Raw genomic sequence first — 14,553 nt, 5'->3', positions numbered from 1 at the left:
CTTTCCATGTTCCACTGCTGTTGGGACGAAGTCCAAGTTGCTCACCCAGTCCACACAGCCCCATGGGGCCAAGGCCCTGGCAAACCCCTCTGCCTCACCTTGGGTCACTTTCACTTTCTACTCCAGCTACGCTGAACATGCTGTATAGGCCACCCACCTCAGGACCTTTGCACATGCCATTCTCTTAGCCTAGAGTACTTTTCTATCTTTTCACCTGGTTAATACGTAACTCACCTTTCAGATTTCTCCTCAATTGTTTTTTCCTGAGAGACGTCTTCCCCGCCACTGCTGTCCCCCCAACCCCTGCCTGGGATGAGCTATTCAGACATAAGATCACACAGTATTCTGCTCAAAATCAGAAATCTGTGCAATTACCAAGACCATTTCTGTGTGCTCACCATTCTATACTCTGCCTGACACACAGGAGTTGCTCAAAAAATGGTAGTTACCACCACCACCAATCTTCCCATATTTCCTTAGATCCCAGGCCTCTAAGAGCCTGTGTTTGGGAATGTGCAAAAGAGGCCACATGCAGGGCTGAGAACACAGGCATCAGCAGCTGAGGGATGTGTGTTCTAAGTCCCTGAACCTTTCTGAGCCTCAGTCTCCTCAGCCAATTAATCTGAAGATGAAATACGTCTGACTCGTTGGTTACAAATGTCCTCATTATGACTGGTCGAAGTCTCAAGACTCCTCACTTTCTTTTGTACCAACTTCCCCCACCGAGCAACGTTCTGATGGCTGAAATGACAAAACAAAAGGCCCACAACAGTGCTGCCTCCAGAGCGGACGTGCAGTAAGTCAGGGTTGCCCAAGTGTGATCAATCACCCACCAGCATCAGAATCAGGAAGCTGGAAGCTCACTGGAAACGCAACTTCCTGCCTGTACCCTACTCCATACAGACGGAGTCAGAGTGCGTGTGACAACGGCGATGAAACGCGCATTTGTGGCCGGAGTCCCTGAGGACTCGCACGCACACTTGGGCTTGAGAAGGGCTGCCACGAATACAATGGAGGCTACTGTTGCCACCCACCTGCAGAAGTCCTGGGGCCCTGATGAGAAGCCCAGAGGCTGCGTGGATGGGGGTCGGAGCACCGGTCACCAGAAAGGCCCAGCCTATCATGACTGGTCTGCTTCCTCACGGCTTAGAAACGTGAGCACAGGCCTTGGAGTTAGACCAGCTGAGGAGCAAATTCTAGAGTATTTGCTTAGCCGTGCGCCCGTGGACGTGCAGCTCAACCTCTCTTTGTTGCCTTCTGCAGGCTTAACATGGTGACAGTTCAGTCAGTTCAGTTCAGTCGCTCAGTTGTGTCCGACCCATGGACCCCAGGCAGCACGCCAGGCCTCCCTGTCCATCACCAAGTCCCGGAGTTCACTCAAACTCAAGTCCACTAAGTCAGTGATGCCATCCAACCATCTCATCCTCTATCATCTCCTTCTCCTCCCACCTTTAATCTTTCCCAGCATCAGGGTCTTTTGCAATGAGTCAGCTTTTCGCAACAGGTGGCCAAAGGATTGGAGTTTCAGCTTCAATATCAGTCTTTCCAATGAATATTCAGGACTGCTTTCCTTTAGGACTGACTAGTTCAATCTCCTTTCAGTCCAAAGGACTCCCAAGAGTCTTCTCCAACATCATAGTTCAAAAGCATCAATTCTTCGGCGCTCAGCTTTCTTCACAGTCCAACTCTCACATCCATACCTGACTACTGGAAAAACCATAGCCTGGACTAGACGGACCTTTGTTGGCAAAGTAACATGTCTGCTTTTTAATATGCTGTCTAGGTTGGTCATAGCTTTCCTTCCAAAGAGTAAGCATCTTTTAATTTCATGGCTGCAGTCACCATCTCCAGTGATTTTTGGAGCCCAACAAAATAAAGTCTGCCACTGTTCCCACTGTTTTCCCATCTATTTGCCATGAAGTGATGGGACCGGATGCCATGATCTTTGTTTTCTGAATGTTGAACTTTAAGCCAACATTTTTACTGTCCTCTTTCACTTTCATCAAGAGGCTCTTTAGTTATTCTTCGCTTTCTGCCATAAGTGTGGTGTCTTCTGCATATCTGAGGTTATTGATATTTCTGCTGGCAATCTTGCTTCCAGCTTGTGCTTCATCCAGCCCAGAGTTTCTCATGATGTACTCTGCATATAAATTAAATAAGGAGGGTGACAATATACAGCCTTGACGTATTCCTTTCCTATTTGGAACCAGTCTATTGTTCCATGTCGAGTTCTAACTGTTGCTTCCTGACCCGCATACAGATTTCTCAAGAGGCAGGTCAGGCGTTTTGCATGCTTAAAATGGTGACAAGTGAAAGTGAAAGTGAAGTCGCTCAGTCATGTCCGACTGTTCGGGACCCCGTGGACCATAGCCCACCAGGCTCCTCTGTCCATGGGATTCTCCAGGCAAGACTACTGGAGTGGGTTGCCATTTCCTTCTCCAGGGGATCTTCCCAACCCAGGGATCGAACCCAGGTCTCCTGTGTTGTAGGCAGATGCTTTAACCTCTGAGCCACCAGGGAAGCCCATCTAATTGCCAGGGTTGTTGGAAAGATCTGAGGAAGTGCGTTATGCAAAGTACATCTCAGGTTGCTGGGGGCGGGGGCTGGGGCGGGGGCTGGTGCAGGGAAGTGAGGAGAGCTGCAAAATGAAAGAGGAAATCCTCCACCGTCTCTTCGTGCCTGCTCTGCAGCCACAGGTGCACTGGTGGTGGAATCTGTGCGTCCTTCTCAGGACTGAAGTCCTGGCCATCAAGAGAGGGCAGAGACTCTCCACGCAAGGCTGGTCAACCACCCACCACCCTGGTGGAAGCGGGAGGCAGCAGGGTTTGAGAGGACAGGATCAGGGGTTGGATGAGAAATGGCTGGACAGTTGCCCAGGGTCCACACTCAGTGGCCCAGGACCAGAGGAATCACATCTCCTAAGGCTCACAGGGTAGTGGGGCCAAGCCAAGACAGACTCTTTAGATTTAAATTCTGGCTCTGCCTGGCTGGCGAACTCCTACTCATCCTTCAAGACCCAGCTCAAAATAATCACCACCCTGGGCCAAATCAGTCATCCAGCCTTTAAAGGCCGTGGCTGCTCACTTGTTGCCAGTTGACTTGTCTGTCTCTCCCACAGGCCTGGGAGTTCCTTGTTGGGGGGCGGGCAGAGATACCCCCATACCTGGCACAGAAGATGCATTCAGCAAATGCTGATTCAGCTTGAATTCCAACTTTTTTCAGCCTTCTGAGTTCCCTTCCTCTCCCTGCTAAACGGCTCTATTCTAATCCTGTTTCTCTCTCAGATACAGGCCCTTTGTTTGCCAGGGTTTCAACTTCCAGATCCCTTTTTCCTCAAAGACACCAGCTCAAGCCAGAGCTGATGCTTAAGGGAGGATATACAGAAAGACCTCGTATTAACTTCTTAACTTTTGCTGGCTGCAGAGGACTCGCATGGAAGGGGAAGCAGTCAGGGTCCACAAGACTGTTCTTTCCCTTCCTGAACCTTTGTCTCCCCGTGAAGCAGCCGCTCTAGATGACATCTAAGTCCCCATTTGCATGTGGCTCTCATGAGACGGTGAACTCCCAGGCCCTGCCCTCCCTGTGGCTTCCCTCCCCACCCACCGGGGAAGCCCAGCAGGATACCCAGTAACCACCCATTCAGGGGCAGAGGAAGGTGAAGGACCGCTTTCTCGCAGCTGCCTCCTGCCTCAGACCAGCCCGGAACACCCGGGAACCACAAAGCCCCAGGATGGCCTGGAGCCGGGCCATGGGAGCTGCAGCCTGTGGAGGAGGGGTGGGGGGAGGACTGGGATCCCTGGAGGCTATCACTTCCTCTGCCTCACTTCTCAGAAGACGGTGTGGAGGGGCCCTTCTTGCTCCATGTCCCTGGGTCCCCAGGGCCTGGGGTGCTGGGAAAGGGGTCCCTCTGGGAGGACCCGAAACTCACTCTGGAAGGCTGAGTTCAAAGGCAGGTCTTAAGACCAGTCTCTCTGGCTCCAAGCATCAGTTCTCTGCCCACCAGGCTCAGCTGCCAGGAACATCTTTAGCACGTGGGATGGCCCTATCACCTCTCTCTCCTCCTCTGAAGCAGCTGCTCAAAGCCCTGGTCCTGGCCTAACAGAAGCCTCCTTTGCCCGCAGGACAGGTGAAGGTGGCTCCCACTGGGCGCTGCCTCCCTGCCTCACTCCTGCCCCCTACAGGCCATCTCCCCACACAGCAGCTGGAGCCTTCCTAAAGCCAAATGCGTCCCCTCCCCGTCTGGAGCCCTGCAGCGGTTTCCCATCACTCTGAAAAAATGAAATGCCAGACTTCCCTGGTGGCACACTGGACGGGAGTCCGCCTGCTGACGCAGGGGACACACGTTTGATCCCTGGTCCAGGAAGATGCCACATGCCGCGGCAATTAAACCCTGTGTGCCGCAACTACGGAAGCCCAAACGCTCTGGAGACTGTGCTCGGCAACAGAAGAAGCCACGGCAATGAGAAGCCCGTGGACCACACCGAAGAGCAGCTAGGCCCCGCTGGCCACAGCTAGGGAAAGCCCACGCACAGCAAGGAAGACCCAGTGCAACCAAAAATAAATTAATTAAAAGAGAAAATGCCAACTCCCCATGAACCAAGCCTGACAAGGCCCTGTAGGACCTGGCCTCTCCACACCCACCTCTTCCTACCCACTTCCCCCTTGCTCCCTCCATCCATCAGCCAGTCCCATCAGCCTTCCGGCCACTCATAATGTGACCGATCCCTCGTCTCTGTCTCAGGCCCTTTGCACTGGCTGTCCTGTTGGGAATTCTCTCCTCTCCCCGCATCTCTGCCTGGCCGCCCCGTCTTCATCCTTCCCCAGCCATCTAGAGTTTCCCGTTCCCACAGCCTCATCCCTGTGTTCCTTTTCTCTCCTCTCTCTGATGGGCTCTTTCTGGTTGACTGGTTCGCCTGTTTAAAATCTGTGGCTCCTTCTCCTAGAAGGCAGATCCTTACGGGCGGGGGTTCTGCGGCCCCCACCATGAGGCAGGACCTCACTTCAGCTTTATCACCCTGCAGAAGAGGATGCAGTCACTTGCCCAAGGTCACAGAACCAGCAGCGGCAGGATTCAGACCCAGGTTGGCCCTGTTACCTCTGCAGAGCCTCCATGGGTGGGGCTCCCACCACCAGGGGCCCCCTCTGGCCAGGGGGAAATCTCATCCAGAGAGGACTGAGTCACGAGGAGGTATTTATCGAGGGTGCCAAGAATGAAGAGACAACCCACTTTCCTAAAGGGTCCTTCCTTGGAGATTCGGGACACAGGGGCACCGGAGCAAGCCCGGAGGTGGAGAAGTATATAGCAATTGGGAGCAGATGCTCCCAGACGAGGGGAGCCCACCGGAAACCAGGGAGCCGCAGAAACCTTCAATCCACACCGTGTCTGGGAGAAGCAGAAAGGACTTCCCTGAGGACCAGGGAGGGAAGGGACTTCCTAAGGTCCCACAGCCAATCAGTGGTAGAGCCTCAAGGCCTGGGGTCCCCCGGGCCAGACTCCTGCCCTGCCCCGAGGACTGAGGGGCTCCTAGACAAAGCTCAGGATCTGGGCAGAGCCCCTGCTGGGAGCAGTCAGGTCCTGAGGCCATGGGCATAAGGCAAGGACTCAAATTCCATCTTTCTTTAAAAAGACATTCATCAAGCAGGTACTCTAGGTTAGGCTGCGGGCCCAGGGCAAAGAGGTGAACAGAGCCCTCCTTGGAGAACATGTGGCAGTTTCTAGGAAACACACACCGACCCTCCGACCGGGCGGTTCTACTCCTATGACCCGCCCAGGAGACAGGCACGTCACCGCCGCCCCTACCTGGAATCAACTCAAACACCATCCACGGACGTGCACATGTACATCCACCCAGCGGCATGTAACAGAGCCCACAAAGGCATGAGTCCTGGCAACAGCTTGGAGGAGCTACACTCAGTGCTGACGGAAGCTGAAGGAAACCAGACCCAGGCCTACATACGTGCGAATTCACGCAGACAGAGTTCAGAATCAGGCAAAACAGAGGAACAGAAGATAGGTCAGCGGCCCCCTGAAGCAGGGGGATTGACATGAGAACTTCCCACGGGAAGTGGGGGGGGGGGCATGTGGGAACTCTCTGGCGGCGGCAGGAAGGTTCTATATTTTGCTCTAGGTGGTGGTTATGTAAGTGTGTACATCTGTGAAAACTGAGCTGTACAAGATGTGTGCATCTTGTGTAAATTATGCCGCAACTTTTTAATTTTACATTCATGGCTGTACTGGGTCTTCGGTGCGGTGCGTGGGCTTTCTCTAGTTGCGGTGGGCAGGGGCTTCTCTTGTTGCAGCTCAGGGGCTCCAGAGCACGGACTCAGTGGTTGTGGCCCGCGGGCTTAGCTGCTCTGTGGCCAGGTGGGATCTTAGCTCCCCAACCGGGGATCGAGTCCATGGCCCCTGCACCGGCAGGCGGATTCTTAACCACAGGACCGCCAGGAAAGTCCCTCTGCCACAATTTTAAAAAATTCACACTCATGCCCTCAAGAAGCACCCTGATAAGCAGGACCAGCAAGTGGTTCTCGTGACCATAAAAGAGGCTGATAAAACAGGCCGAGCCCCCTGGATGTGCCAGGAGGGAACTGGGTTCTTCCGAAACAGCATCTGATACAAGTGTTTCAACTGGAGTACAAAACAGGCGCCACCATCTCCATACTAGAGACGGGGGAAACGAAGCTCAGAGAGGTGACATGCTGTCCCAGGTGAGAGTGCAAAAAGCAAGGGAGCCAGGCTGGACCCTGGCCCACATCTGCCGGCTGGCAGCTGCCCCCTCCCTGTCTGCCCTGCCCCACGCCCCCTCCTCTCCAGGGCTGGAGGCAACGGACCCTCTCTGTACTGGACGCGAAGCTCCTGTGAACTAATCCCTTCGGAAATGCATCTGTCTCCCCTCTGCCTCCTCCCTCACCCCTCTCACGCCACAGATCGCTGAGGTCAGTCCTGGACCTGGGTGTGTGCGTGTGTGTATGGTGTTTACCCAGGGGCTTTTTCAACTCGTGTATGTGTGTGTGTGTGTGTGTGGTGTTAATCCAAGGGCTTTTTCAACTCCTGGGTTCCCCCCGCCCAAGTACTAGGAGGGTTTGAGGTTACAGTTCCCACCCTTGGTTCTTGTTCCCAAGTGACGCAACCCAGTGCCTGGATCCAGAGGAGTATCAAATGTTTATCTGGACTAACAGCCACCACCACCACCACTTCCTCACTTCTTGTGTTTATGTGTTTTAGTTGCTCAGGCGTGTCCGACTCTTTGCACCCCCATGGACTGTGGCTCGCCAGGCTCCTCTGTCCACAGGGATTCTCCAGGCAAGAATACTGGAGTGGGTTGCCATGCCCTCCTCCAGGGAATCTTCCTGGCCCAGGGATTGAACCCGGGTCTCCAGCACTGCAGGCAGATTCTTTACTGTCTGAGCCACCAGGGACACCCCACTTACTTATCTTGTGCCCCAAACTCTGTGCATCAATGTGTCATCTTGTTAATCCTCACCAGTGATCCTCCAAGACAGGTCCGTTAGCAGCTCATTTTACAGACTGGGGAAACTGAAGCTCGAAGGGGCTGACCTCCCACAGCCTCGCAGGGAGGAAATGCAGAGCTGAGATGGAAACCCCAGTCCGGCCAACTCCACACCCGTGCTCTGAACCAGAGCATCATGCTTGGAATCCTGCATATCACGGCTGAAAAGGACCCCTTGAATCGGTCTGTTCCAGCCACACCATTTTACAGATGGTAAAACTAGGCGCGTCTTGCGGAGGGCTACATCTCCGCCCTTGGCCTTGCCTTTGGTGACCAGCTCGGGGCAGGCCCACACACCTGTGGGCGGCGCGTGGGAGGCAGGCTCCGGTTCCAGGAGAGCTAAATATTGACACAGCGGTGTTTACCCTGTAACCCGACTCCTGCCTGCTGCCCACAGCCCTCTCCTGCCTTCCTGCCGAGGAGGGGAGGAGCTGGTGGGGAGGAGCCTGGGGAAGAGGAGGGTTTGTCTTCTGGGTCAGGGGCCGCTCCTCACAATCGGGGAGCATGAGGTCAGGAGGCTGGGGATGTCTCCAGCCAGGGGCCACTGGGGACCTGGTCTGGGGCCCCTGGGGCAATGCCGGGAGCTGGGAGATAGGGGTCTGGGCTGGGGGACAAGGGCCTGGGTTTCAGCCCTGGCTTGGCCACCTGTTGGCCGTGGGATCATGGACAGGTGGTGAAAGGGGTGGGCGGAAGGACCTCACCAACTGTCCAGTGCTGGGCAAAGGTGAAAGGTAATGAATGCGTCGGCCTGGCCAGCGTCCAGCCCCAACCAGCTCCTAGGGTCTCTGGCCACCGCCCAACAGTCCCATCCCCGTCCCTAAGGGGCTTTCCCAGGAAGGCCGTTTGGACTGAAGCCAGAATCCTGAGTAATCGGGAGGCTGCTGCCCGCTTACAGGTCCTAACTCCCTAGCTGGTCACTGAGCCTCAGCCTTCCCAGGTCTGTAATAGGGATGAAGCTGCTCCCTGCAGTTGGTGTGACGGTCACAAGGGTGACACGTAAGTGCCAGGCACATGGTGGACACTCACCTTACCCCTCAGTCTTTCCTCCTGTAAAATAGGGCTGTTGAATTAGGCAGTTACAAATCCCCCTTTAACACAAGCACTCCAAGATTTTAAGGAGATAGAGCAGCCAGGCCCACCTCCCTGAAGTTGGATCCTCCCTCAGCTTATTTCCTGAATGTTTTCCAGAAACTTGTTCCTCTGTTTACATCTGCCCCTCACTAACTCCCCTACCAGGAGGCCCGTGGGGAGAGGGAGCCTTTCTGAGGCTTGTCAGTGAGCTGAGACAGGCCTGGGCACCCCATCCTCAGGACCACTAGGGAAAGGACAGGACCCCCAGGTCCTAGACTCCCAGTGCCCTCCTCTGGCAGTGGGGTTCAGTCAGCACTGGTTACTCATTAAATTTTGCCCCCTGCCAGACTATACCTCTTTCAGTTCAGTTCAGTCCCTCAGTCGTGTCCGCCTCTTTGCAACCCCATGAATCACAGCATGCCAGGCTCCCCTGTCCATCACCAACTCCCGGAGTTCACCCAAACTCATGTCCATCGAGTCTGTGATGCCGTCCAGCCATCTCATCCTCTGTCGCCCCTTCTCCTCCCGCCCTCAATCTTTCCAGCATCAGGGTCCTTCCCAGTGAGTCAGTATCTCCTTACTGTCCTCTCTCCAAAGCTTAGCTCCTTGGAAGCCTTCCATTCCATTCACTGTGGCCCAAGGAAGCAGTTCAAATGCCACCTCCTCTGGAAAGCCTTCCCTGATACACCCCCATGGCCAGGGGGACCCTGAAGCTGCATCCCCATTTTCTACCTTGTTTCAGAACTTTTTGGAAACTTCACCTTTCTCGTTTGTTAGATCAAAGTTCCTGGAGACTCGCTAGTTATTTGCATGAAATCAGGAGAAGAGGAAGGTCCACACCCACAGGGCAGGGGGCTCTGGGAGACCTCTAGGGCCAGAGCCCCTCCTCGCTGCACCGCCCACCCTGGGAAGCGTGATGGGAGTGTGGGGTAGGGTTGGGGGGCAGCAGTGGGTATTCAGACCACTGTGGTCTCTCCTGGGGCCGCTCCCCCGGTCTCCTAATGGGTTTCCCGGCCTCCAGCCTTGCCCTTTCCCTGCATTCTCCGCAAAGCAGGCTCTGCAATGATGTCAAAAATGCAGACCTGACCACGTCACTCCCCTCACTGCCCTTAGGATCCAGCTCCAAATCCTGAACCGGGCCCTCCCTGCATGCACCCACCCCGGCCACCTACCAAGCATCATCTTCTAAGCTTGCAGGTGAATTAACTCCCGAGAGCATCAAGTTTTGTCCCATCTCCCACTTACTGCTTCCCCTGCCTGGAATGCTCTTCCCGGTCTCGCCCATTCTTTAAGGCCACAACCTTCATGGCATGTCCTCTAGGGCAGCCTTTCTCCGGCCCCAGGTTGCCCTATCTGTGCCACAGCGCCCTGTGTGTGTCCTTGGTAACAGAAATCACACCTGTAATTTCCTACTCCGTATCTCCTGATTGCCAGCCTGAAAAACAGACCTCCCAGTCTCATCCACACTGATGCCCACAGCCCCAGCTCCTGGCATTATGCCAGGCATACTTTTTTGGTGGATGAATGAATGGGTGGATGAATGAATGGATGCAGCACTTTGACCAGGGCGAGGCGCTTACCTAGTTAACTGAAAAGAAAAAATTGAGGGGAACAAAAAGTCGTAAACATTTGCTGATGGCTCCTCCCTTGTTGCTGTCACCGCTGATGTCAAAGTGTGGACTTTAGCCAAGCTGTTTCTGTCTAGGCCAAGGCCTGAAACTTTCTGCTGAACCCACCCGTAGCCCTCCTACTACTTAAATCCTGCTTCTCCCCCAGTATAGGGCTTGGTCTCTCCAATTCCATCTGGGAAACAATGTATCTATTCTTTAACACAAGTTAATAAGGTGCCTATAAGCAATGACCCAATAGCACAGTGGCCTGGCCACACTGGGGAAAGATACTTTGTACTCTGGGAACTCCCTGCAGACTGGTTCAGGGGGCATGTGGCTGGCCTCCCATCTTCAGTCAGTCATCTTGTTGTTGTTCAGTCGCTCAGTTGCATCCGACTCTCTGTGACCCCATGGACTGCAGCACGCCAGGCTTCCCTGTCCTTCACCATCTCCCAGAGCTTGCTCAAACTCATTGAGTCGGTGATGCCATCCAACCATCTCGTCCTCTGTCGTCCCCTTCTCCTCCTGCAAGTTCTCAACAGTTTGTGAAGCATTTCTGTGTCACGTACCAGGTGGTACTGGCCTGTGATCCTGACAAGGAGCAAATCTGCCGCACTTGGCAGGAAAGGGGGCACAGAGAGAAGGAACAGCTGATCCAAAGTCACGCAGCAAGTGGGTGGTACACCCAGTCTTGACCCTTGGGAGCTGGACCCGGTTCTCAGCTCAGCCACCTACAGTAAAGATGATTGCCAACCCACCAGCTCAACCCCTAGTTGGGAAGGTAATGAAACATTCTTAGGGCTCCACAAGAGCAGGCTGGGCCTCCTTCCCCCAACCTGTCTGTCTGGGAACCCCCCAGACATCCAGGAGGTTTGTGCCTGCTCTGGTCCCATCTTGCTGTGTGACCCTGGACAATGTCCTTTGCCTCTCTGTGCCTGCTGCCGGGCAGTATAAGGACAACCAGAGACCAAGGCACAAAAAGCCTCCTGAGAACCCTCATCTCCCAAGCCTGCGGGGGCAGGGGCAGGGAGTGGGGGAGCGTCTACTTGAAACCTCTGAGAACAGCGCTGACTCCCTGTCAAGGGGTTAGAGACCAAGGTGGGGAGCTGGGGACCATCAAGGAGATGGAGACAGGACACAGGAAACAGCCCACGCGCTCTCTGAGCAGAGCCCCGTTAGGAACCCAGGGGCCAGGGGAAACTTGGCAATGCTGGCAAGAATGCTGAATTGTTATTGTTTAAAACCCCTAGAGCAGGAGAGCCAAGGAATAAACACTCTAGCAGCCCTGAATCACCCCCACCTCAGGAATGAGCGCAGGGCCTGGTGTTTAGGAGAAACCAAAATGACAGGGGCCGAGGAGCCTGACTTCTGCTTCTTCCCACCCGCTTGCAGTGGACCAACTACCCATCGTGGAGCTCTGGCCCCTCGGCCTGCCCCAGCCTCCCACCATCCAGCCCCAGCAGCGTCCCCTGCCACCTTCTCCTCTCTCCTGCCGCTCTGGTGCCCACATGCCCACCAAGCCCCATTGGGCCCTTTCCAAGAATACTTCCCACACTCCCACACCTCTGCTCGCACAGGTGCCCTGACCTGGGATGTTTTTTCCAATTCAGATGCCACCTGCTCGGTGAAGCTTTCTCCCACCTCTCCATCCAGAAGGGAGCCCTCCCCTGGAAGCATTGCGCCACCTCTCTTAAAGACATGCCACCTAGCCTGAGGATGGTGTGGACATTTATGGACTAGTGAAAGCCCTCTTTTTTTTTTTTTTTTTTGGCCATGCTATGTGCCATGTGGGATCTTAATTCCCTGACCAGGGATTGAACCCGGGCGCCCTGCAGTGGAAGCGCAGCCCCTGACCACTGGGTGGCCAGGGGAAGTCCCATGGAAGTGCTCTCACCATGGTGTTTATGACCATATTTTTCCTCCCTAGACAGGACTTGGCATGTAGAAGAATTCAATAAATCTTTGTTGAATGATGAGCTAATGCCCGATTTTCTAAGTATCACCTTCCCCTTTTTCTCCCCACATGATAAACTTTAATCATTCTTCTGTACTTAGCAAATAGGTTAGATGTCAGGCAGAACTTCCCACCTTGAGCTTAAGGTTGTATCAGAAAGGAAACTAAGCTGTATTCAAGTAAAGCCCTCTTGCTGGGTTAGCTCACCAAATCTGTACACCATCCGTGAGAGATAAGACATATCATCTCATTTCACAGATGAAGAGGAAATGGAAACTCAGAGGTGATGATGTCACTTGTCCCTCTGGGGAAGTAGAGGAACCAGAATTCAAACCCAAGTCTGTTTGAGGACAAAACCAGGGGTCTTTCTGACAGGCTGGAAGGTTGTAAGGCTCTGAAAAATGTCACCAAGGCAAAGTGACCTCGCCTTCTTTAACTGATTTTTGAGAAGGATAAATTTCTCTTTCTGAGTAACTAAGGTCAGGGTAGGCTTGGAGGCAGAGTGGATGATATGACCTCGAAGTCACCCTTTTTTTATTTCCCATATGCTGAGACCTTAAATCAAGGGCTGATCCACTTGGGAGTGAGCACCCTGCCACTGCAACTGTTCAAGAGGAGCGATCCAGGGGGGAGGCTCCTGATCAAAGAGGTAGGTTGGATCCAAGATGGTCTCTAAGCACCTCTAGGTGCAGAGTCAAGCCATAACTTCATTCTTACTGACTCTGGAGTGGCTCATGGTGGTGCAGGGGAGGCAGACACTCGTGGGTGAGAAAAGAGGGGACTGGCTTGAAGGGAAGAAGAACGGGATATTCTGTGGGAATGGCAGCCACCATCACTGACTCATGCCCTCCTCAGGCCCTACATGGTGCCCTGTATCCACTCCACAGGGCACAGAGCAGGACTAGAGAGAGAATCGGAGGGGCCTGCCCTTGGAGAAAACAAGCCACAGAGAAGTAGGTGGCCTTGGCCTCCATAATGGCAAGGTGGTCACCAGGCCCCAGAGAGGTACTGAAAGATCTTGGCTTTCCTTCCAGAACAACCCTCCTCTCTAAAACAGCCTCAACGAATTCAGCCTGATCAAACGGATTTCTCTCCGGGGACTTCAGAAACACCACCACCCCCCTCCCCCGCCCCCCCGAAGTCCCCATGTCCCTTCTCCCTGGTGCCACTGCCCATCCGAGTCAGTGGCCTCAGCAACCCCCTCCGATGAAGACCCATTACTAGGACATGCTGGGGAGACCAGATCGCTGGGCTTAGGGTCCCCCCAGGGGCCCCTGGTCTCTGACAGCATCTACTCTCAACCCTCAGGACATAGTGGATCCGTAGTCCTAGGGCGCCCGAACTACGCCTCGAAGCTCTCGGCGCGACCACCCACGACGCTCCAAGCCGAGCCTCAGCCCCAGACCCGCCTCAGAGTCCCGGGACACTCAGGTCCTACTGAATCCAGCGCTTCGGATGGTCCCCGACCCCCTTACGGAACCCGCCGAGGGTCTCCAAGCCCAGCCGCGCTCAGGGGCTTCCGGACGCCCTAGCGCAAAACCACACCAAGGGAGCACGAACCGAAGCGGCCACTCCGACCCCCTTCAGCCGCCCCCGACGGAACAGAGCGCGGCGCCCTCCAGGCGAGCAGAGCGCGGCCCGCGCGCCCCCCGACTGCACACCTTCCCACAGCCGCAGCCGGCGCCCAGGCCCCCCGCGCGCAGGGCCGGCCCCGAGTCCCACGGTCGAGGCAGGCCGGGCGCGGCACTCACCATCGCTCGCGCGCTCCGCTCCGGCCCCGCGCCGCGCTCCCGGCCCCACTCCCGGCTCTTGGCCGCACTGCCCGGACGGCGAGGTTGGGCCCCCGCGAGCGAGAGCGGCTCGCGCTACGAGCCCCGGGAGGCGGGCCCGCCGACGGGCCAATGGCGGGGCGCGGGGGCGCGGGGCCCGGGCGGCGCGGCCAATCACGCCCGGGGCCGCCTTCCCCGCCTGCGCCCGCGCCTTAACTCTCGGCGCGCCGGGGCCGGGGCCGGGGGGCCGCGTGCGCACCCCCGAGGGCCGACCCGGGCTAGGGCTCCGGCGCCGGGCGCGGGCTCCAGACCTCGCCGAGACCTGGCTCGGGACCGGCCAAGGCCAGAGAGCCGCTCAGCTGCGTTCGGTGCGCGGCGCCGGGAGCCTCGGCGACCTTTGTCTTCCTGCTTGGTGCCTGCACGAAGTGTGAGCCAGGGCATTGCAGCTGCGCGCGCGCGCCCGTGTGTGTGTATAAGAGTGAGAGAGGCTTGAAAAGAGGAGGGATGGAACCAGAGTGAAGGACTGATGCTTCTCCGCGCCTGCACCGGTCTGTATGTCAGGGAAGGACTGTCTCTACATGTGGTTGTGTGATTGCCTGAGTGAAGGAAGTGTGTGTCTGTGTATTTGTATGGTGTGT

At 55.6% G+C, this 14,553-nt stretch overlaps 1 protein-coding gene across 2 annotated transcripts in view; it reads right to left on the bottom strand.

Moving 5' to 3' along the window:
* ECE1 (endothelin converting enzyme 1) overlaps positions 1-14,009 on the bottom strand; it is a 124,977-nt gene extending 110,968 nt beyond the window's left edge. Inside the window, exon 1 of one of the 2 annotated variants that reach the window (XM_055574233.1) lies at positions 13,898-14,009. In XM_055574233.1, the coding sequence (XP_055430208.1) occupies positions 13,898-13,900 (3 nt within the window). In that variant the 5' untranslated portion in view covers positions 13,901-14,009. The remainder of the gene's footprint in view (positions 1-13,897) is intronic. The other variant, XM_055574234.1, reaches the window with a different exon arrangement.
* Between the last annotated feature and the right edge of the window lie 544 nt (positions 14,010-14,553).

Source organism: Bubalus kerabau, chromosome 3 (genome assembly GCF_029407905.1).
Source record: "Bubalus kerabau isolate K-KA32 ecotype Philippines breed swamp buffalo chromosome 3, PCC_UOA_SB_1v2, whole genome shotgun sequence".
Taxonomy (NCBI): domain Eukaryota; kingdom Metazoa; phylum Chordata; class Mammalia; order Artiodactyla; family Bovidae; genus Bubalus; species Bubalus kerabau.
Note: the sequence above shows the minus strand (reverse complement) of the source record. Positions and strands in the feature narration are given on the sequence as shown.